General features: G+C 50.8%; 8 protein-coding genes; 5 read left to right on the top strand and 3 right to left on the bottom strand.

The window, feature by feature from the left end:
* The first annotated feature begins 2,515 nt into the window (after positions 1–2,515).
* On the top strand, positions 2,516–3,793 carry CHC_T00010149001 (Cleavage and polyadenylation specificity factor subunit 5). Its single transcript, XM_005715265.1, has 2 exons — positions 2,516–3,404; positions 3,543–3,793. The coding sequence occupies exons 1-2, from the start codon at positions 2,516–2,518 to the stop codon at positions 3,791–3,793; spliced, it is 1,140 nt and encodes a 379-aa protein (XP_005715322.1).
* Positions 3,794–4,050: 257 nt separating this feature from the next.
* Positions 4,051–6,877, bottom strand: CHC_T00003835001 (hypothetical protein). XM_005715264.1 is given in 2 exon segments: positions 4,051–4,240; positions 4,241–6,877. 1 exon segment carries the CDS (start codon positions 6,875–6,877, stop codon positions 4,241–4,243), a length of 2,637 nt encoding a protein of 878 aa, XP_005715321.1. The 3' UTR covers positions 4,051–4,240.
* A 2,808-nt stretch (positions 6,878–9,685) lies between these two features.
* On the top strand, positions 9,686–10,447 carry CHC_T00003834001 (hypothetical protein). The gene has a single exon (XM_005715263.1). It carries the CDS (start codon positions 9,686–9,688, stop codon positions 10,445–10,447), a length of 762 nt encoding a protein of 253 aa, XP_005715320.1.
* Positions 10,448–11,027: 580 nt separating this feature from the next.
* CHC_T00003833001 (hypothetical protein) lies at positions 11,028–12,165 on the top strand. XM_005715262.1 is given in 4 exon segments: positions 11,028–11,096; positions 11,097–11,204; positions 11,457–12,131; positions 12,132–12,165. The coding sequence occupies 2 exon segments, from the start codon at positions 11,097–11,099 to the stop codon at positions 12,129–12,131; spliced, it is 783 nt and encodes a 260-aa protein (XP_005715319.1). The 5' UTR covers positions 11,028–11,096; the 3' UTR covers positions 12,132–12,165.
* A 593-nt stretch (positions 12,166–12,758) lies between these two features.
* On the top strand, positions 12,759–13,965 carry CHC_T00003832001 (hypothetical protein). XM_005715261.1 is given in 2 exon segments: positions 12,759–13,430; positions 13,431–13,965. 1 exon segment carries the CDS (start codon positions 12,759–12,761, stop codon positions 13,428–13,430), a length of 672 nt encoding a protein of 223 aa, XP_005715318.1. The 3' UTR covers positions 13,431–13,965.
* A 1,732-nt stretch (positions 13,966–15,697) lies between these two features.
* Positions 15,698–16,825, bottom strand: CHC_T00003831001 (hypothetical protein). The gene has a single exon (XM_005715260.1). The coding sequence runs from the start codon at positions 16,823–16,825 to the stop codon at positions 15,698–15,700; it is 1,128 nt and encodes a 375-aa protein (XP_005715317.1).
* Positions 16,826–17,933: 1,108 nt separating this feature from the next.
* On the top strand, positions 17,934–20,408 carry CHC_T00003830001 (hypothetical protein). XM_005715259.1 is given in 3 exon segments: positions 17,934–18,852; positions 18,993–19,096; positions 19,097–20,408. The coding sequence occupies 2 exon segments, from the start codon at positions 17,934–17,936 to the stop codon at positions 19,094–19,096; spliced, it is 1,023 nt and encodes a 340-aa protein (XP_005715316.1). The 3' UTR covers positions 19,097–20,408.
* A 194-nt stretch (positions 20,409–20,602) lies between these two features.
* Positions 20,603–21,382, bottom strand: CHC_T00003829001 (hypothetical protein). The gene has a single exon (XM_005715258.1). The coding sequence runs from the start codon at positions 21,380–21,382 to the stop codon at positions 20,603–20,605; it is 780 nt and encodes a 259-aa protein (XP_005715315.1).
* Between the last annotated feature and the right edge of the window lie 716 nt (positions 21,383–22,098).

Genomic DNA, 22,098 nt, shown 5'->3' with positions numbered 1-22,098 from the left:
TCGTCCCTGCTTCCTCACCTCGACCCGCACCAGCGATCGCGGCTTTGGTTTCGATGGTTGGTAGTGCGCGTGTGGCTTTTGTCCCCTGTGTATTTTTCGGTGGCAGGGGGCCGTGCGTGCATGCGAGGCCGCCTGCGTTTCCTTCGGTGTTAATAAAATGGAGTCTGCAGGTCGTTTGGAAAGTGTCTTTGCCCACTGGGGGTGGGGATGGGGGTCGTTTGTGCGTGACCTGAGCGCGGTGGTGTGGCACCATTGCATCCCTCAATTTTTTTTTTGATCGCTATTGCGATGCAGTACAGTGTACTGTACAACCCTTTCCCCTAAACCCAACATTATCTCATTACATTGGGGTGGTTTTTTGTACTGTAATGTTTCGGTTTCCTGTCTGTTGCGGTGTAACGGCGAGTGTCCGGCCACCTTGCCTCCAACTGGTGATGGCACGTGTCCAAAGTTTGGACTCCAAACACCTTTAATCTTTAATCGCCTCTATCTTGGGTATCCTGGGTTACTGGCTAGTCACCAATCACGCTTCCTCCGCGTTTTGCGTCTTGCACCTTGTGCTCATGAAGAATCGGGGCACACGACCTCGTCATGGGCGGATACAGCGCTGAAATGCAGTTTAGCGTTTCCCTCCAAGGCTGGGCTCGGGAATCTGAAAAGTAGTCGAGCACTATTCCGGACGCAAAAAGCCGGGAGAGAGTAAATATCTCTCCCGGCAGATGTGAAAGGAGTTGCAACCTTAAGTTTTGAACACAAATATACGGGTAGATGTCAAAGGCCCCTCTAATTTATTCCTGATCATCGCCTATGTGCCACAAAGTCTGACAACTGCAGAGAGTGATCAAGCCAATCATCACCCCCAGAGCTCATACTATTTTGTAAATGAAAACATGTATCAACATGCTTTTGCGCAGATTTCGCCCCATCTTCCTTTGCCATCAATACCATTGTTTCTTAAACTTATGTTGCCGCTGCTTGCAACCTGCTCTTCTTCGACCCCTTCCCTTGTATATTTCCTTCCGCATTTACGTTTTGTAAATTTGGTTCTCAAATCAATGGCCGTCTGCCCGTCCAGGCTTGCGTCTTTATGCCACAAGGTATGGGACAAACATTTCTTGTTAAAAACCTACCCATTACTGCAATGCTGTTCTGCCGCGTTATGCTTTCAGCCGACGTGGATTGCGCATCCATTTATTATGTGGTGGCGCTACTACGTCTGCGAGCAATCGCCATACAGTATTATTGTGAGGTACAACTCGCTGAAGTATGAAAATATCATACTAGAGAGCGCAGGTGAAGATTCATCAAGTTAGCTCTGCAGCAAGACACAATCGGATTTTCATGGGGAAGGTTTCGAATGCTCTTCCTGAAGTTTAAACGATAAATAAAAACTATACAACACAATCGTGGAGCATCTGGTAGTCGTCTCACTTTTCTCTCTCGACCAGGCAATTGTTCTCATCATACAAAGTTTAACGACGATTTTGAATATAGAACTTCCATAGATCCAGTAAGTATTGCGAAAGGAGAAGAATGCAAACCGGCTTCTTGGAGGAACGTAAGAGCAACCTTTGAAGGTATGCTATTGAAGGTCATTTCATACTAGTGAAGACTAAGAGCACCCCCATCGGTGCTGTGTATATGTAAATATTTGGCATATAGAGATACATATAGCCTCTTTCATCCCTATCGGACTGGTTATCTCCAAAAATTTGGCCTTTTTGGCTATATCTATCTCTATATTGGAAGCCGGATGGCGACAAATTTACTCATTTGACCATATAGAGACGCGAATTACATGGCGCCACTTGGCCAAAAGACCATAGAACAGTGTCAATACAGTACCTCTCGTACTCGATGCCCCGCACCCCTCGTACACTATGCCCTATCAGGGCACTTCAATTTCAAATTTACTCCTAAACCGATAGTGTTGCGCACAGAAATGCTATATGCAAACGCAAAATTTTACACATTTAGCCACCAAATTTAGCCAAACCGATAGGGGTGCTCTAAGGGCTTGCAAGGTCCCGTGGGGCCAAAAGGATGATACCCTGAACATGAAAGAGTACAAAAAATATGCATCTCATACTTTTTTTTTGAATTGATGAAAACATATGTATTCCCGTGGATACCGGATGGCATCCAAAAATAATATATATTTTCGTCATTATTAAAAAAATCTGGTACCTTTCGGACCGCCTCGCAGACAGCTCTGGGTTGATTTCTATCTCACTTTCTGACCACTGCTGCGGTGGCGCGGCTCTTCGTCCTACAAAGTCCGTTTACCACCGTGAACTCATGCTTGTGTTGTCACCGAAAGACAAATATTCACCCAGGGATTGGGGGTTGCACCTGCATTACCTGGAAGCTTCAGTCGTTTCCTGTCAATTCTGGCCAGACTTTCTCGCACGCCTGCCAGTCGCCTCGTGATCCACCTGAAATTGGACGTTCGTCAAAATGTCAATCTGACACCGATATCGCGGAACTCTCCCGAAACGCATCATCTCAACGCCAGATGATTGGCGAGATGCAAAGTCAAAGTGCACCAGGCACTGATGCGATGAAATCAGAACTTGATACTGCGATGACTGGGTCCGCAGAGGGTGGTGATGCCAAGACTGTACCGCCCGGAGCAACTTATTACGAGGACAGGCCTGGCGCGAAAGGCAAACTCGATCATGAGAAAAGTGATGGAGCCGAGGAGGTGGGAAAACCACGGGTTGCAAAGGCCGACTCTGACATAGCAAACCATGTTTCGAAATTGCAACAACAGACTGCTAAGTCACAGAGTATTGTTGGAACTGAGCCTCCTGATGAACTATCTATCGCCCAGAAGTCGGGGGCCGACACTACCATTGATAAAAACGATGAAAAGAACGATAAGAAGGCTCCTGCGAACGATACCGGCGGAGCAGAAGACAGAACAGATGGTCCACAGCCTGAACATACTCTGGAAGTCAAGGAAGGATCTGAGGATGATCAGTTGAATGGACCTACAGGTACTGATTCTGACGAGGATCCTTTTGCGGGCCTCAATGAGTTGGCAAGCATGGACATTTACGATCTGTCAAACTACACTTTCGGGAAAAAGAACCAAGAGAGTAAGTCAAAAGTCATGCAGCTGATGCCGAGGGCCGAAATGGCAAAGGTGTTGGAGAAGAACTATGAAGAACGAGGCATGCGACGGTCGGTAGGTGGTGTCATTCTTGTTCATTCACACAACTTTCCCCACATATTACTTCTTCAAAGAAGTGACGGAAAGGGCGAGTACGCCTTACCTGGCGGAAAGTTGCGACCTGGTGAGAGCGATGAAGAGGGCTTGCAGCGCAAGCTAAACACGAAGCTCAAGCCAGAAGGTCAAGCAGACACAGATGAAGAACAAGAACTAGACGTCGGAGAAAGAAGTACGATACCGTTTCACTCATCCTTACTAAAGCCTTTATTTTTGACCGGGTGTTTGCTCGCCAGTCACCAATTGGGTTCACCATTGCTAACCACGAGTTTGTTTTCTGCGCGCGATTGTTTCATTCTCGCATTTGCAGTTTGCAACTGGTATGCCACCGACTTTCACAGGAGATATTACCCCTATGTCCCAGCACATGTCACAAAGGTCAAGGAGGAACTGCATGTTTATATTGTATTACTGCCCAACAAGTTCATGTTTTCCGTACCCAAAAACTTGCAGCTTGTAGCGGTTCCGCTCTTTGAGCTTTTCAAAAATTCAGCCACCTACGGAGATGTGATAAGCGCCATTCCGCCGCTGCTGTCTCGATGGCATATTAACTACTGCTAGCGTTGCTACATACTTTGGTGTAGTAAACAAGCATTGTATATATCACTCTGAATTGTCGTTGCGTTAGAAGAACATCGCAGCATGCAGTGAATCTGCTAGCAGTTTGCAGATGTACCGAAGATCTGAGGCATTGCCATACAGGTTGGTGCAGAACGCGAAAATGGAGATGTCGGTTCCTTTAACTAATTTGGAATGCTTGTTAATGCATGTTTATGTATGTGTGTGTGCTGCAAGTGCAGGGACGTTTACGCAATGAATTTGGCACGGAGCATACGTCACTCGCAGACCCTTGGAGCGGAGCACCGGTGTGTGATTCTCACTTTTACACTACGAACTATCCCATGCGTACTATGTTAGGTGGATTGCATTTCGTTCGACTCTTTGTCAAACTAACTGTTCACGACCTTTTTGGTCAACTAATAACTCTAATGGTAAGTATTCACAAAACTAGGTTGATTCTTCTTCGTTTTTCGACTTGATGCCATCGATTTCTATCTCAGTCGGAAGAACCTGGTGGCCTTCCTGGAGGGCGCGGAGTGACGGTTCGTCGATCTCTTCACTGGAAGCTGCGGCTCGGTTGTGAGATCGAGACTGCGTAAGCGGGAAGTATTCGTCACTCTCATGTGGCCCTATGCGGGCAGCGCTCTCTACTTCTTCACATGTCTTTATCCGCTCAATGATGCATCCCAAATGGTATGAGTCTTGGACAAGTACTTCGAAGGCAAGCGTTGCTACCAGCGTGTCCGGGTCTGTCAGTGTTACAGCTCGCCTTATTGAAGTACCCATGCTGGCAAGCACTCCAGCAACGTACGAAAGAAGACCGTCACAGTCTCTTGCAACTACCAACACCCTTACCGGTTGGGACGGCTTGATACCCTCCAAAGACCCTCCAGCACTATTGCGTTCGCTGGTTGTCTTCAAAGTACTTCTGTCCTCTAGCTCAAGGGCGACGCGGCTGCTTTCCTTTTGCTTCTTAAACTCTTGGGTCCACCGCAAGTTCACAAGGCTTGGGTTGGCTGGTTGTTTCTTCAGTTCATCGGTGACGTGGGCACATCGGGCTCGGTGAACAATTATGGCGTCACTTTCTCCGCAATTTACATGAATTCCAAGAATGTCATCCCCTCGAATCGGGTGGCAGCATGGCGCAAGAACTATTTCCCGTTCGTTAGTACTGCCTCGCGCTTTCTTTGGTTTGCCCTCCCAAACTCTTTTTGCCCTGGCCTTCTGCGCGGGGGACTGTTGCTGGTGGCTCACAGAAGCTGCCTCAGAGAGGACCGTGTGTCTTCGATCTCGCAAGAGTCCAAGGACAGTCCGTCCCAGCGGAAATTCAGATTGCTCTTCACTTCCCTTGGCAATTGCGATACACAGACTGTCCACTGTTGCAATGTTCTTCATTCCGGTAGCCGCTGTTACAATGGCAGAAAGGCGAGGCAATATGTCTGTTAAGGCCGCCTCTGATGGGATAGGTTCAAGCAATGACCGCGCTTCCTCCTCAAGTATTCTACGTCCTCGGTCCAGCATGTTGTCACGATCTCTCGCACGAAGAAATTGTCGAATCTTTTGCCGTGCTGTTCGTGACTTCGTGAATCCAATCCACTCTGACGAGGGCCCCGCAGATGAATTCGAACCAATGATTTTCACGACATCTGCGTTCTGCAGCTTGTAGTCCAGTTTGACTAGCCGACCGTTGACCTTGGCGCCGATCATCTTGTTACCCACATCTGAATGGATCGTGTATGCAACGTCTATTGGCGTTGAGTCCTTCGGCAAATCCACAATGCGGCCTTTCGGTGTGAAAACAAAGACGCGATTGCCGAGCAAGTCTCTCCTTACAGCATCGACAAGGTCCCGGGAAGAAGAAAATTCTTCGATATACTCACGTATGCTGATGAGCCAGCCCTTTGTGCGCCGCCGCCATTCACCGTCGAGGCCTATAGCGTTGTCGTCCTGTTCCTCATCCTGTGTGAGCGGAATTGCTTTCGATACTGATCCAGACTGGAATATTTCCGCTGCTATGCCTTCTTCGGCTATGCGATGCATTTCTGCTGTTCGAATTTGGATTTCCATGGCTAAGAAATCGAACTTTTGGCCAAGCAGTACCGTAGTGTGTAAACTCTGGTACCCGTTAGGCTTCGGAAAAGCTATATAATCTTTCAATCTCTTCGGGAGAGGTTTCCACATGGTGTGAATACGTCCGAGAACATGATAGCAAGCTTGGTTACAGTCCACCCCTGGGTCCAAGTCTACAACTACGCGCATTGTAGCAATGTCTAGCATTGAAGCTAGATTTTCGCCTGCGAGCATTCTCCGATAGATTGAGTAGAGTTCCTTTGTGCTTCCGATGACTTCTACCGATCGAATCATGTTGTATAAAATGCGATCCTGCTCAAGAACATCCTTCACAACAGCTTCAGCTGATTTGAGGTAGTAGTCGAATCTTGACCTTCGCAGCATCGTCTCAACCTCATATTTGAGTTGGTGGTATTCTTCGGGATACAGATACATAAAACTCAGCTCTTCAAGTTCGCTCTTAATTCGCCGCATTCCCAGTCGATGCGCCAGAGGTGCGAAAAACTCAAGCGTCTCTTTGGAAATCTTCTTCTGCTTTGCAGGGCTCATGTGCTTTAGAGTTCGCATATTGTGCAATCTGTCAGCCAGTTTGACAATAATAACGCGGACATCCTCAGTCATAGCCAAAAACATAGCTCGCAAGTTATCTGCTTGTTTTTGCTGCTCTTCTTCCCGTTTTTGGCGTTCTTTCTGCCATGCCGAAAGACGTGTGGTGCGTGTCTCTTCTTCCTCCGCCAGAAAGTCTGTGGCATTGGCCGAGAGAAGAGACGTCCATGGGTTGTCGCGTTCGCCAACGCCGTTGTGCATTCCTTCCCGTGGTATATCGCTTTTCACCTCCTCTGTGCGACTGGCTTTGTCACCATGGACTTTCTTCGCAAGCTTACTAAATTTGGTTTCGCCCTCAACAATCTTCCTGACGTCCCTGCCAAAAAGGCACTCAAGCTCCTCGAGAGTGATTGGCGTATCCTCAACTGTGTCATGCAAGAGCCCAGCAATAATGCAGTCTCTGTCCATACGCATGTCGGCGAGTATGGCGGCGACGGCAATCGGGTGAATAATAAAGGGCTCGCCACTCTTCCGCTTCTGGCCTTTGTGGGCAACGTTGGCAACTTCCAATGCCGAGAGAACGCACTCGCGAGCTCGCGGCTCGAGATAGTCGAGCTTGGGCCTGAGGTCGTTCATGTATCGCTTGAGAGAAGCGACCGACGCGAGCGCATGTCTGCCATTAAGATTGAGGGCGACTGACGTGACAAGGGCTTGCCGTGACCCCAACGACGGGGCCTTGGAGCGCGGTTGTGGTGATGGGCTGTGCGGAGGCGCGGACCAGGATGAAGATGAAGGAGAAGCGGACGATGAAGCAACGGATGAGGGGGCAGGCGGGGCGGAGAGGTCAGGATCTTCTTCTGAAGATGCAGCTGCAGCATGAAAGCGAGGCCGCGCGCGGCGAGTAGTGACAGGGCACAGTGGCCTTCCTGTATGAAATGTTGGGCGCGTCGGGGTTAGCAAGGGGCGGCGGGAGGAGGAGGAAGTCGCCGAGCATCCGCAGCCAAAGGCGGCGAAGGGCGCAGGGGCCATGAAGTGCTGTGGGAAGCCGTTTGAGGGGGCGGTGTCGCTGATGGCGTAGGAAATGGGAAGGGATTTTTAGCTCGCGAGTGGGAACATGAAAGATGGTGTGGCGGTGGGGGTGGAGGGGGGGCCGGGGGAATAGGATTAGTGAGATATTTCTGTCTTCCGACGAACAAGGTCAGGGCAGGAAGCGGTCCTCATAAGATAAGATGCGCACTTGTACGAGAGGCGTAAGGGGAGACGGTGGTGGCGGAGGGGGCCCGCGGGCGCACAGGTTGAGTCGTGGTTGGAGCCGGTCCAGGACGCTGCACGGCGCGTTGAGGTGATATGCAATCCCGCGACGGAGTGGACCGTTCGGGTTTGCAGACGGTATTGTGTTGCAGAGAGAGGCCATACGGGCCACCGCGCACCCCGATCCAGGATCCACACGGCCTTGTGCAGATATCGCCCTGCCTGATCATACTGCCCGCTTATGTCCATAATTTATGCAAATTTAGCGCCTCTTCTACGGTACAGCTGCAACATCGGCACCGGTTCATCTCCATGACTCGCAGGATACAGGTCACCCTGGCGGTGGACGCGGTGGACGCGCGAAATCGCGTGTTTTTTATTTGCACAAATCTGCACAATCACCTCGTCGGTGTATCTCAGGGGGACTCGTGCATTTGTTTGCAGCCTTTCCGCCTTCCTCCGCCGCATCTCGGCCCCACTAATTCACAGCTCCTTTCCTTTCTGCCGTCCCTGCCAACGGCGGTGGCTTTATCCGGTTGGCCAGCCCCGCATGGCGCGTGTCCCTCCTATCCAACCGCGCCCCCCCCCCCCCCGCGAAAAAAAACCCCCCCCCCCCCCCCCCCCCCCCCCCCCGCCACCCCGCGACCAGAAACAGCCACTGTAAGAGGGCACATGCGCCCAGTTCCGCCGCCTAGAAGATTCTTTGCCGGCCCCCCGTCCGCATATGCTCTGCAAATCTGTGTCTGCATTCTGTCCTTCCTACTGGAAAGCCTGCCCTGCTCGTTACACATTACACCTTGTCATGGGTTTTCCTTACTGCCCTCGTCCGGTCGAGCGGTGCCCGTTCGTTTCCGGCAACTGATCTTTGGCAGCTAATTCCACTTATTCACCATGAGACTACTGCTTTCACTTGTAACTTAAACAAGAGATGCAAACCGAGATGAGAGGCATGAGGCTCCGCGCCGAGAACACTTTTGCAACTTTTTTGAGTGTAAAATCTTTCCCTGTACCTGTGGGGAAGTCGTCGAGACGACTCGTGTCGCCAGCTTTGCCCACTGTCCCACTGTACCACGGATTCTTTGACTTACAACGGCTGCAGGACGACACGTCAGGAGGAATTCATATGTCCTCGGAAGTACAGTACCCACGCACATGGCCCGGTGACAGACAATTCTCCCCTTGGCGCCAAACAAACACAACAACTACGACATGCAATCATCGGCCGGCAATACTTCTACTCCTTCGCCTTGGACTTCTGCTCACACTTCGCCCGAAGGCTTTCTGCCCATCCCGTGGATCTCGGAGGTATGAAAGCCGACTGCCCCGCCTGGGCATGGCCTCGCTCCCCGGTTCCACTTTTTTGGACCAGTCTGGGACAGGAAAGATCTCAACAATTTGCAGATTGCAGAGTATATTTTGAAGCCTGCCAATCAAATCGCATGCATGTCAGTGTGCCTGTACAGTCTTCGTGCCTCTGTCATATCTGCAACGCTGGTACTGTAGCAATGCGTACACTGTACAAGCAACAATATTTCCATTCCCACGGAAATATTTTTTTCTACTTTTTTGTGCTCCAAGTAAATTCCTCCTTTTTCAACTGCACCGAATTTTCGCGCCAAACAAGCTAATTCGGAACTCTTGTCCATCCCGACACAACCCCTGGCGCCGGAGACCAGGCCACTCCGTCGAGGTCGCCCACACTGTCTCTGTCTTCGTCAAGGCCCCTTCGCCCCTTCCCCAAACGCCCTCCGACCACCGAAACCTGTCAACATGGCGACCACCTTCACTACGTCGTCCACGCCAAACCTCTCATCGTCACTCCCCGCATCCTCGACCAGTACACTCGCCACCAAGTCCGTCAAGTCTATCCGCGCGAAGGCGAATAAGCGCCCCAAGTTAACTGTCAAGGATGTCACCACCGAGACTGCCATCAACTCAGCCCTTTCCGTTGGCCGCCGCATTGCCGCTCGCGGCCTTCCAGAAGCCGGACAAGAAGGCGTCGCACTACGCTCGTTCTTGGCCAAGATGACAAATTGGGCTGCGGATGTCGCACCGGAATACAGCATCGGCGAGTTCGTCGTCGCCGCGCAAGGCCTGGCGGGGAACCGTGAGCTGAAGACGGTCATGGGCAATTTCAGACTGGCCGAACTGCGACAGGTAACGGGTGGGTGGGAGGAGCTGCAGGAGAAAAAGAAGCTCAATAGGAGGAAACGGAAGAAGATTAACGACGACGATGAGGACGAGGAAGTGGAGGGGGCTGTTGAGAAACAGCGTGGGGATGTGAATAATGCTCCGAAAGATATTGACGGGGATCAGGAAACATCTCCGAAAAACGATGTCAACGCGTTGATGAATGATCCAGAAGTTAAGAAGCGCATTGAGATGAACAGGAAATTGGCCATGGAGCGTCGTCGCCAAGCAGCTATTCGAGCTGGACAAGCAAAGCCTGCTGCTGCCGAGGGACCGGAAGATGATTTTATTGATCCCAATGATTGCATTGATCAGGAGGACATCGACATGGATGTTCTCGATGACATGAATCAGTGGCATGATTCCCAGGACTCCGGAAACAATCGCCCGCAAGCTGTACGAATTCCTGACAAAAGAGTTGATGATTTCAACAGGGCAGATGCAATGGTGCAGATGAAGGCTAGTGGCAGCCAGGTTGAAGAGAATCAGACAGCGATGGATTCAGTTCCACAAACATCGGAGCAGGGTGATGGGCCCGGGAAGCCCGTGACTAAGAAGCAAACATCAGATGGGAACGAAAAAGAGCACCTGAGATAGAGATCAAAGCTTAGGATGAGGCAAAATCAAGGAACTAGTTGTTACACAAGCAATGTTGTGTAACAACTAGTTCCTTGGCAGGGCCTTCGTTTGAGAAGCGAAGAAATTCTGCAAATTCAGTGCAACGTGGCACTTCGCACGTGGAAAGCATCTCATCGTCGGAGCCCTCCGAAGGTCGACAACCTTGCCTGCTCTGGGAACAATCGGTAGCAAGAACTCTGTTCCTATGCCACGACCTGCACCTTTGTCACTGACATTTCTTGACGCGCAGCTATTTTAGTAAATAAATTATTTACTAAAATATTCTTGGACAAATATAATTTATATTTGTCCAAGAACATTTTAGTAAGCTGTTAATGCTTCAAATAAAAGCAACTGGATGAGAAACGCTTCTGGTGGCCAACCATTTTCTTGCATGCATACAGAAAGCTATACAGTATGCGGTGCAGTACAAAGGGTACAGCACCCTTGTGTATCGTCTGCGAAGCATATTCAAGTGCCAACCCGAGAACAAGCAATCCAAAAACAAGCCAGCCAGGCGAAGTGATACTGTACCAGGCCAAGTAATACCACGCGGAGCGATACCTCAGGCGTATCTCTCACCCCAGCTCCAAAACCACCGTCTACTCTATATCCTCTCGTTCCTCCTATGCCTGACGGGAAAGTTTTCACTCCAAACCCCTCTACTAACGACGTCTGCTCTTTAGAACCGTCGACACTCGACCTCCGAGCTGAATTGGGCGACGCACACGACATGGTAAGCTTCGTCGCACCGGCCTATTCATCTTGGGTGTCTTCTCCATGGCGACGACCGCCGCAAACCTCCAAATCAGCACCCGCCACACATGCAAGGCCCGTTGCCGTCGCCGAGTCCCGCCCACGCCCAGGCGTTGACTTTCATGGCATCCCGAATCCCCCACAAGGGGCGCCACTGATGCTGTCTGACTTACGTGAGCGTCTCATCCGACAGGAGGAGACGATTATCTTCGCCCTCATTGAACGCGCGCAGTTTAAGCGAAACCCCATCATTTACACGCCTGGTAAATTTGACTTACCAGACGACTGTGATGGCACCTTTTCCCAGCATTTGCTGTATGAACTAGAAAAGGTGCACGCAAGGGTGAGGAGGTACACTTCCCCAGACGAGCACCCCTTTGCACCGGAGAGTATTTTGCCGAAGCCCATCCTTGGTAATCTAGAATACCCACAAACCTTGAGAATCAACAACATCAACGTCAATTCGATGATAGAGGACACCTATCGCACGTCTATCTTGCCAGAAATCTGTGAAGAGGGCGACGACCAGAACTACGGAAGCTCAGCCACGTGTGACGTGGCCTGCCTTCAAGCTCTCTCAAAACGAATTCACTACGGGAAGTTTATTGCGGAAGCAAAGTGCCAAGAGAGCGAGAGCAAGTACAGAGAACTGGCGAGAAAGGAGGACAAAGACGGAATTTGGAAATTGCTTTCGAATCTCGCAGTTGAAAAAGTTCTTTTGAAACGCGTTGAAAACAAGGCCCGAAGCTATGGCTTGGACATTACCGTTAATGGCCCCAAAGAAGTGTACAAGGTCAACCCTGTGAAGATTGCAGAGATCTACAGTGACTTTATCATTCCTCTCACAAAGGAAGTAGAAGTTGATTATATATTGCAGCGTTACATCGGCAATAATAGCACAAATTAAAGACCCTTGTACAGGAGTTGGCAAGTCCTTTCAACATGGATTTCATGAACTCCTCTAGTTGCAGATTGTTCCATCGTATGCAACGAAAGAAAATTAGCGACCGCAGAGTATGTCTACATTTTTGATGACACCGAAGTTGTCTGGGATATTAGATTGTGACGTTTTTGCAATGGCCAACGTGCACGAGAGTCCGGTAGAGGCTGCCCAAGGGATGCCATCTTTACAAACGGTGCCAACAACGTTGGGGCAATAAGAGAGACGTTGGTTGCGATGGTCTTGGCGGTCACTTCGAAGGTTTGAGTACCGCGGTAAAACGTCTATCGGGAAACTGCGTGCTGTTTTATCGCAGAATCCCGTAGAGTTCGAAGGTCTGTACGCTTGTTGAGGGGAAGAGTCGGCTAAAGTAAACTAACGTCCAGGATTTAAGCCGCAACAGGGAATCATCCCAAGAGCGCCTATTTTTTACAAACTTTTTGATTCTTTCATTCAACATTGGCCTTTGTGCGCGGGCACGTTGCGTGCCGCCGTCAGGATTCACGAGGCCTTCTCTGCTCAGATCGAAATCAGCAATAATTGGCAGCCCAGGAGAAATCGGCCACACCCACAGAGAAGCTGGGTTGCCAAGCAATGGTCAGTTTTTCCTGCGATAAGTGTCAGAATGTGTTTACGAAGCCCAAGGTTTTGCGGCACTTATCGAGCTGTCGGACCGAGACAGTGAGTTGTATTGATTGCGGGGTTGTGTTCGACAAGAGAAGCGTGCGTGGTCATCAATCATGCATCTCGGAGGCTGAAAAGTACGCGCCCAAAAACCATGCAAGTACGAAAAGCACCCCAAGCTACTGTGGTATTTGCAAGCTGGCTCTCAATGGCGCGGTACACTCGCTGCAACACTACGAAAGCAAGAAACACCGCGCTGTAGAAAGGAGGATGAAGGAAACTGAGAAGAACGCAAAAAAGGAAACTCGGTCAGTTCCAACTGTCGCTTCGAAAGACAGCGAAGTGGCGCCGCCTCAAAATGGGATTTTGAAGCCATCTGCGGTTGAGAGAGACTCGACAAGCCGCACAGATGGGATTAAAGTACAGAAGCGTTTGGGCGTTAAGAAAGCGATGAAGAAAGTTTTGAAAGCAGCACCCAAACAGAGGCTAAAGCGAGACCGACTCGTGCGTGCGGTAAAGACGCTGCTCGGGCAGGATTCACCTGCGGACTTGCCTGAAGTCGTTGATAAGAAAACTAACACTTCTGCGCGATTTGAGGTTCGGAAAGGAAGAGTGACGTTGGTATCCCCCGCGAAGAGATAAAAGCGAAATACTGCCACTACGAAACGCATCGTAAGGAATACCGACCGATTTCCCGGCTCATCGCGACAGTCTATCCTGAGGAAGCTGCGGAGGAAAACAAGAACACTGGGGGAGAGCCAATGGCATTCGTCCGGATTTCTACAGAAAGAAATTGTGATAGTTTGTATAGAATGTTCGCGCTTTGCCTACCTTCCATGTCCTCCGCACCTTGCCAGAGCATGCCAAATAATGTTGACAGGGACGCAGAGCATGTGTTGTTCACGTCGATTCGTCGACAATTATCAATACTCATTCGGTCATCACTAAGATACAGTATCGGCATCAAGGCCTATCGATGAGAGAGGCAGGAGTGTCGGGATGTTATGAGATCCTGGTAGAATGCAGACCAAAGCCCTCCTGCAACAGTATTCACTAAGACCCTGCAACGCGGCTCGAACGTCATAGCTGCTACCAAGGAGATTCTTCCAAGCTCCTACAGTACCTGCCCATCACGTAAAGAACCCTTGAAGCTTCTGACGAAGCGTAGTTTGCAAAGCAGAGGCGTACATGTGAGACCGCAATCGCCACGGTCTCGCCCTTTCCGGAAACTTCCACTACTGTAGAGGAGGCAGCGTGTTCGACGAGACGTGCTGTATCGTAGAATGGAGACAAAATCATACTGTACCAAGGGTACTGTACTTCATTTTCATAAGCGTTTTTTTACCGCACATGTCATCACGGGTGGGCAACCCTGGCGCCCCAGATTTTTGAAACTTTTAAGTTTTGCGTCATCGCACACGCACAAAACCTGCAACAGTTTCCACCGTGATCCCTTAAAGCTCCTCCGTTCTTCAGCACGAAGCCGCGAACCTCCACAGAACAACCAAAACCTCGCGCCACTTTACGCTACGCGAATTGAAGCAAAGAGGAACAGCGGCAAGGGACCCAGCATTTCTACACTATTTTCTCGAAGCAGAAAACGAAACAGCATTCTTTTAGACAGATGAATCCGGCTTTCGCAATCCCCGCCGCCGTTGGCCTCAACTCTTCGTGGGCGGCTTGCAACGCTAAAATATCTTCTCGCCAGGGAAAAGTCTCACATGTATTCCGGGCGCCTCCAGCCGCGCAACGTGCGCGCTGGTTCGCAGTTTCCGGCGCTCCACAGCCTCCGGATTCTGACTCGGACGCAAATTCTGACCCAGGGAACCCCGGAGACAGCCCAAACGACCCGGGCCGGCCAGCAGATTTTTGCTGGCTGTCGTTATCAGGCATGGCTCTCGCGATGCTGAGTTTAACGTTGACATTTCTGGAGAAGACCAACAAGAGAGCAACGAGCTCTTCCAGTTCGTCAAGCAGATTCCACCGCCGGACCTCGTGAAGAAGTTTACTGAAGCCGCACCTACCGTCGTTCAAAGTGCTATCAGGGAAACTCTAGTCAGCATGCTCGGCTCTCTTCCGCCTCTTGCATTCTCGACTAACGTTTCGACAATGTCTTCAAACCTCGTGCAGCTCTTCCATTCCTCTCTTGTGACAGGGTATATGTTCCGAAATGCTGCTTACCGACTTGAACTCACTAGAAGTCTTGATTGGGCTGGTCTGAAAGCTCTGCCGTCAACTGATGACAAGCCCGAAATCCAAGGCGGCGTGGCGGTATTTAAACAGGGGGATGGGTCTACTGTTGAAGTACCTGTGGAGGACTACATTGACGAACTAAGAGCGACTGTCAATAACTTGCAGGGTGAGTTACACAGAGAACGTGAGGGTGGGAACGAGCTCTTGAGTTTCATCTCAACCATGCAGAAGGAAAGCATCGAAGGACTAACAAAAAATGCCGGTGAGGAGGTTGTGGAGGCTATGAAGAAAGTTTGCGCTGCAGTAACAACATCACAGGGTATCAACCCCGAAAAAGAGTCGCATGTACAAGCGTCTGCTCCAGAATTGGGGCAACTGCTGTTTTATCTAATGGTGAGCGGCTTCTTTTTGCGCGAGGCAGAGGTTCATTTGGACCTGCAAAGGAAGCTTGGAGGGGACGGCTTGAGTCTGAAAAATCTGCTCGGCGGAGGGTCAGAAGCTAAAGACACTCCAGAGCCGCCTAAGGAGCCATGAGCTGGGATTTTCCACATCTCGTCCCCCAACCATTTCCTTGTGTCGCGACCGGGTATCGCTTCCGCAACAAAATTGAATAAAGCACCAAACAAGAATATATAATAAATTTGTGCACGTCAGAAACGACTGAGCAAAAGTAGTCAGTTAAGTGGAGGAGGAAAGTTAATCGCGAAGCTATGTGACTACGACGCGGGATCGTCATCGTCATCGTCCGTTTCATGATGTGGGACTTCACACGGAACACCGCACAACGAAACATTCACTTCGGGCACAGGTTTCAGATTCTCGCTTTCTGCGCAGCACACTGGTGAACCCGACTCTACTAGAGTAGTCCACTCTTCTTGTAAATATCCCCTGAACAGGCGCATGTCATACGTCTCAAGAGTGCGGACGACAAGCGGTATCACCTGCAAAATCCACATGACCTGTGTCTCATGGCAGAAGTATTCTGGTCTTTGAATGGCATGTCTTACGACGTCCGGCAATGACATACCCTGGTATCTGGTATTTTCGACGTCTGCAGTGCCAATCTGAGCATCACGATCATCGAGTGTGCGGAAATCGAGAGCGTCCCCTCTCGGCAGCACGACATACGCTTGTGTCCATTGGTTGTCGGTGCGTTCGTCCTTGGTTCCGTTGTCATATACATGGTGATAATAAAACGGAATACCTACTGGATATATACGTGGTCTAGGGATGAAGGCAGCCTCTTCTTCCAGGCCTCTTGTAGCGGCCTCTTCAAAAGTTTCGTTCACGATGGCATGCTCTCCCACAGGTGCCCAGGTCATCGGGCACGTCTTCATTTCCGGGGCTCGCCAGGTAAGAAGTAACCTTAAATGAGAATCAAGCGCAAACATCCATGAACCGCGATGTACCAGGGCTTGTCTATGCACTCTGTCAATTGGTATGGGTCCGCCGGGCAACACAACATTTGGATCGTCCGGTGATATGAGGTCCAATTGCTCGGCAACCCTCTTGGCCAAAATCTTTTCTTTCTCTCTTCGCGGAGTAAGTCCGCCTGGGAGGGCGAACTCAGCAATGCAAATGAGAAGCGCAGAGACAGCTAGGAGAGAAATTTGAGAAATACGGCGGGGTGTGTGACTCTCGGAGCGTAAGTGCGACATCTCCGGAGATGCACTCAAGGGCGACAAAGTTGCGCCGAGGAGGTGAGAAGTTGGTTCTGCGGAATTTCGCCTTCGCGGCGCTGAAATCCGGTTGGACAGGAAGCGATTAGCTTGGCGGAAGAAGAAGAGAAGTCGAGCTAACGGTGGGACGGTTTGGCCCGGCACTATTCGGGACACTGTTTTCATGCGGAGGCGCCCACCACAGTATGTACACGCCCAAAGATCCGGTGGCAAGGGAGCGTTGGCCGGCGTGGAACCGCCGGACGACTTGCAATTGCGATGAGCGTCGTGGCGATCGAAAGATCGTCTCTCTCTCAGTTGTCGTGTTGCCCACAGGAAGGAGATGTTGCTGCAGGAAAGTTATTTTTTAGTGTTTAGTGTCAATGGCCGTGACAGCAACGCGAATTGATGTCAAATTACGACCTCAAACACAGTGAACTGCTGTTCACAGCTCACATGAGCTGATCTCATCTCAACACCACGCTTGCCCTTGCTGTCATGAGTCGATGTAACTCGCCGTTTCCATCTACACATGTCTGATACTCACTGTACTGTACTGGGGGGTTGGGCGTTACGCAGTAAGGCTCAACTGAGCAAGGCAACCCTTGGTACAACGCGCCCTATTTCATGGGTGACATCGTGGTGTTACCGACATCCAAGCACTCACGTGCACACGTGTCGCTGTACTTCGTCGGTCTCGGGCACATCTATGAAGGGGAACAACGTCGTCTCCCCAAGCTAGGACATACCCGGTGGGTACCCACCCCGATTCATAATGTAACTCTATATCTAAACTTCAATCGATAAAAGCCACGCAGCGGGACTTTCTCCCAGTGCTGTCGCTTGTATAGAATGGTTGCCATCAAGCACGTCGATTTTTAAAATTATGTTTTGATTGCCATGTTCCTGAAACGAAATCTGTACCTTCAAAAACCGAACCGACTCCAAATGCTCAGGGAAAGTCTACTTCAATACTGTACTGAATGGCCCTCAGAGACACCAGTACTCGGCAGGTTCTGATCTCAAGAATACTGTAAAAAGAACACAGAAAGAGGATAAATTGACCATGTCCTCCCTCCATACAAGGCGCCTTCTTGGCGTTTAGAAGGGTGCGCCTTACTCGGCACAATTGCCGGTACATTACGTTTACTCTCAACCAGTCATTGCGCACCCTTTTTCGCCTGCTGTGCGTAGCTGGCATATTAGCGTATGCATATTCTCGCATCACGACCGGAGCGTGGACGACAACTATAACTACCCTGGGGGGTTTGACGACTCAGCCAACTGCGCAACCATGTCTACCCCGATATCTCTTTTCGTGCCAGGGCGCCTTTGTTTGGCAGGCGAGCACTCGGATTGGGCTGCCTCATACCGACTACAGTCTCCATCCATTGCACCTGGAGCTGCACTTGTTGTCGGTCTTCAACAAGGTCTCCGTGCCACCGCTTCTCGCATCGAATCCGATCTTGACGTGTCCTCCTCCTTGGCCGGTTTTTTTTCAATCTCACCATGTGATCTTTTCACCGTTTCTCGCTCAAAAAACCCCTGGCGTCTGTCTGCGGCCGTTGGTTTTATCATACGCCAGCGATATGGAGTCACGGGTCTTTCACTCAATGTTACTGGGCAAACTCTTCCGGCTGGGAAGGGGCTCAGCTCTTCGGCCGCAGTTTGCGTCCTAACTGCACGTGCCTTTAACGTGCTGTACCGCCTGCATCTCACCACGTCTGGTGAAATGGAAGTTGCATACGCCGCGGAACGACTTACTGGAAGCCCCTGTGGAAGAATGGATCAGGTCGTGGCTGCAGGTCCAGGACGAATCGCACGAATGAAGTTTGATGGCGATTTCGTCGAACACCGTGTGCTAGAGGTGCCGGATGGTCGTCCAATTTACATCGTTCTGGCTGATTTGGGAATGCAGAAGGATACAAAAGCGATTCTAACGGGTTTGCACCGTGCTTATCCAGACGGAGATTCACTAGACTGCAAGACTCTTCAAGACGCGCTTGGGGCCACAAACTTAGAACTAATCGCTGAAATGGAGGAGGCCATAACACAGTCCAAACTAGAGAGGCTGGGACAGCTTTTCATGTATGCACAAAAAGTCTTCGATGATGCCGGGATCCCGTTCTGCCCTGACGAATTGCGGTCCCCAGCGTTACACAAAATCTTGAAAGATAGGGATTTGCAAAGATATTCCTACGGTGGAAAGGGAGGTATGTTTCACTCCATATCATTTCTTCAAATGGATTCCCAGCGAAAGGTTGTGCTTGCAACTTGACGCACAAGTGCGTGAGTCAGAATCTAACGTCATCTTTCCGAATAACGCATGCACTCTCCTGTGTACTCCTCTAAGCATGCAGTTGGCAGCCAAGGCGACGGTTCGGTGCAGTTTGTCGCGAAAGATCACGAAAGCGCCACAATGTTAACGCGACTGCTGCGAGAAAAACTGAGGACTGAGCCCTATATTGTGAGTATTGCACATGTTGGAGCAGAGCGAAAGGAGACGAATGCGATTCAAACCTTCCGAGAGATTCCCTTGAGACCACTAGTTCATACAGCAGTCATCCCAGCCGCCGGTTTTGGAACTCGGCTGTACCCCGCCTCCCGAAGTATCTGTCCAAAGGCTCTCTTCCCAATCATTGATGACGACGGCTTCGCAAAGCCTCTCCTTTTGCATCTCGTCGAGCAATGTGCGAGGGCTGGAATCTTGAGAGTTATCATAGTCACTGGACCTGGTGCACAGAAAGAGCGAGTGGAAGAAGTTTTCGCTCCAATCTCAGCTGCCTTGGACAATGCGCTGAAGCCTGCAATGCGCGAGTATGCGAAAGAGATCACCAAATTGTCATCAATGGTTGAAATCGCAGTTCAGGAGAAACCTCTCGGGTTCGGCCATGCTGTTGCATGTGCCACAGTTGAAGTGGACTGTCCCTTTGCTCTCTTACTAGGTGACGTAGCGCTGAAATCCTCACTTCAAGAGAAGTCATGTTTAATGCAAGCGATCAGTGAGTTTGAGTCAAACCCTTCACGGTCCGTGATTGGGGTCACTCAAGTACCTGTGTCAGAAGCGGTGTCCTATGGTGTAGTAGGGACGGCAGAAGCGGACTTTGGCCTTTCCACAAGAGTTCCAATCCAAGAAATAATCGAGAAACCAAGCATGGCTAAAGCGGAGGAATTGGGACAGGACGGCAAATGCAGCATTATCTTGGGGCCTTACATCTTGACACCGTCAGTCATGAAAGAACTACGAAAGGATGTTGAAGCGGATAGGACGACAGGTGGAGAAATACAGCTGACACCAGCTTTGGAAAAAGTATGGCAGACGGAAGGAATGGACTCGTATTGTCTACGTGGAGAAGCATTGGACACAGGAAATGCAGCGGAATATGTTCGAACACTGACGAAATTGGCATCGCTTAACATGTGATCTAGCTACCTGGACAAAGGAATCCTGAACCCTCTGCTTAGAACCAGGGCTTAATTCATGGGAACTGCATCGATGTGAAACCCCTGTAGCAAACCAGTACGCGATAGTCTTATCGCGTACGTGACTGCCATAGTTTCACTATGGTAGATGTCATCTTCGTCGCCAGCCACCGTGTAGTAGAGCCTGGCATCTTCCTGGAGGCCCTGCGCAATGGAGACATTTAAGTGTCATGTTTCTGTGGAGTCTCATGAACTTCCCAGCCACATTTGCCTTTATGCAATATTAGTACACTTCGAGTCTATGGTCCAGTTTGACTAAAATGTTAATACTTGTAAATAATATGTACAAACAGAGTCTTTCCTCCATCCTTCCGGAAGACGAAGCCCAAGGTCAAGTTGGGACGATGGCAGGAACGAAATCTTCAGAATAAATCCTGCAGAAGAGAATCTCAGTCCCTGCGAAAATTCGTGGTTGCACCTCGGTAGTACGATGCCCCTCAGTTGACCACTGCTATCAGCGAAAGCAATCCTGCTCCATTCTTAAGCCTTGATCAGCCGACTCGGCGAAGCAACAGCTTTGGCGCCTGCAATCGCAGGCTCCATACCCCGCATGATGGCTTTAGCAAACCGATCAGGTGCGCAGATATGCGGGGAGTGATCGGCTCCGGAAATGACATTAAGCCTAGCCTCATTCCCAACAGCAACAAGTGCCTTGTGTAATGTCCGGACGGCCTCGACATGAACGAGAGCATCATTGTCCCCTGTGATAAGATCAACTGGGCACTCTAACCTCGCGACGCGCTCTAACAAGGGCCTGACGCATTCGGCCTGCCATCTGGTGGGTCCGACACGACAGAAGCGGAGCATCTTAGCAGCAGCAGCGTCGCCGCTCTGATGGGCAACGGAGTTGACGAACAAGGTAAGCTCACGCATCCCCAAGACGTTGTACGCCGGATCTGTGGGGTAGCGCATCGCGAAGAAAATATGGGCGAGCAAGCCGCCATGTGTCATGAAACGCTGCGGCGTGAAAGAGAACCACGCAGCGAGCGAGACGGGAGTGTGTCGGGTGATGGCAGCCGGACTGGCCAGGATCAGGCGACGCACTCGGGCGGGATGCCTGGATGTATATTCATGTGCCAAATAAGCGCCGAGAGAGTGGCCACAGAGAGTGAATTGAGCAAGCGAAAGCGAGTCGAGCCATGTAACGAGCGGGGTAAGGAAAAACTCGACGGCATGGCCGACCTGTTGACCCCGAAATGTGGGGCGGGAGGAGCAGCCCCAGCCGGGAAGGTCTGGGACAAAGATGGAGGAGTAGCCCATATCTAGGAGGGCATCGATGTTGCCTGCGAAGAAGGCGCCAGCCATGGAGTGGCCGTGGAGAAGAACGAGGGGGTTTGAGCCGGGGCGGAAGGAGTCGGTGGCAGCGGCGCCAGCAACGAGCGTGTGAAGGACAAGGCCGGAGGGCAGGGTGACGGGGCGGACGAGGACAGGGGCGCTGATTTGGCGCAGCATGTCAGCTTCAATGCGCGGGAGCGAGCGGGTGCGGTGGCGGATAGGGCCTTTCACAGCACGGCCGAGGAAGCGGTTGACCTCGAAGATGAACAGGGCTTCGCCCGCGAGACGGAGGAGACGCAGGGCGATGTTGACCAGGTTCATGGTGGAGATTTGAGTATAGAGGCGAGGTGGGGTGGGATGAGAGAGAAGTATAGGAAAAGGGGGTGAGGAGGGGCGTAGGAGAAAAGTTATAGAGGTAGAATGGGCAAAATGTAAGACCCCGTGTCCGAATTGTTAGGCGCATTGCCAAGATGAGCAATGCATGCGGGGGAGCAAAGCAGTCAAAATGTTCGAAATTTTAAATGTAGCCGGGCCACGGTGAGCACGCAGTGGAATCGCCACAAATATCGGGACAGAGGATGCGGGGCAGCTGCCTTCTCCCGTGCGCCGTGCTCAGGTTTGCATCTTGCCACATCTCCGCCTACTAGATTGCAATAGCTTCGAGGAGGGTTTGTCGCATGATAATGGCGGATTTTGGTTGG

Source organism: Chondrus crispus, genomic scaffold (genome assembly GCF_000350225.1).
Source record: "Chondrus crispus Stackhouse genomic scaffold, scaffold_202, whole genome shotgun sequence".
Classification (NCBI taxonomy): domain Eukaryota; phylum Rhodophyta; class Florideophyceae; order Gigartinales; family Gigartinaceae; genus Chondrus; species Chondrus crispus.
Note: the sequence above shows the minus strand (reverse complement) of the source record. Positions and strands in the feature narration are given on the sequence as shown.

Bases quoted from the DNA above. Each gene is read 5' to 3' on its own strand.
- CHC_T00010149001 (XM_005715265.1), top strand. From the start codon at position 2,516: ATGATTGGCGAGATGCAAAGTCAAAGTGCACCAGGCACTGATGCGATG. The intron at 3,405-3,542 runs GTACGATACCGT...TCGCATTTGCAG, and splicing joins ACTAGACGTCGGAGAAAGAA to TTTGCAACTGGTATGCCACC.
- CHC_T00003835001 (XM_005715264.1), bottom strand. From the start codon at position 6,877: ATGGACAGAGACTGCATTATTGCTGGGCTCTTGCATGACACAGTTGAG.
- CHC_T00003834001 (XM_005715263.1), top strand. From the start codon at position 9,686: ATGACAAATTGGGCTGCGGATGTCGCACCGGAATACAGCATCGGCGAG.
- CHC_T00003833001 (XM_005715262.1), top strand. From the start codon at position 11,097: ATGCCTGACGGGAAAGTTTTCACTCCAAACCCCTCTACTAACGACGTC. The intron at 11,205-11,456 runs GTAAGCTTCGTC...GAACGCGCGCAG, and splicing joins TGGGCGACGCACACGACATG to TTTAAGCGAAACCCCATCAT.
- CHC_T00003832001 (XM_005715261.1), top strand. From the start codon at position 12,759: ATGGTCAGTTTTTCCTGCGATAAGTGTCAGAATGTGTTTACGAAGCCC.
- CHC_T00003831001 (XM_005715260.1), bottom strand. From the start codon at position 16,825: ATGAAAACAGTGTCCCGAATAGTGCCGGGCCAAACCGTCCCACCGTTA.
- CHC_T00003830001 (XM_005715259.1), top strand. From the start codon at position 17,934: ATGTCTACCCCGATATCTCTTTTCGTGCCAGGGCGCCTTTGTTTGGCA. The intron at 18,853-18,992 runs GTATGTTTCACT...TACTCCTCTAAG, and splicing joins TTCCTACGGTGGAAAGGGAG to CATGCAGTTGGCAGCCAAGG.
- CHC_T00003829001 (XM_005715258.1), bottom strand. From the start codon at position 21,382: ATGGGCTACTCCTCCATCTTTGTCCCAGACCTTCCCGGCTGGGGCTGC.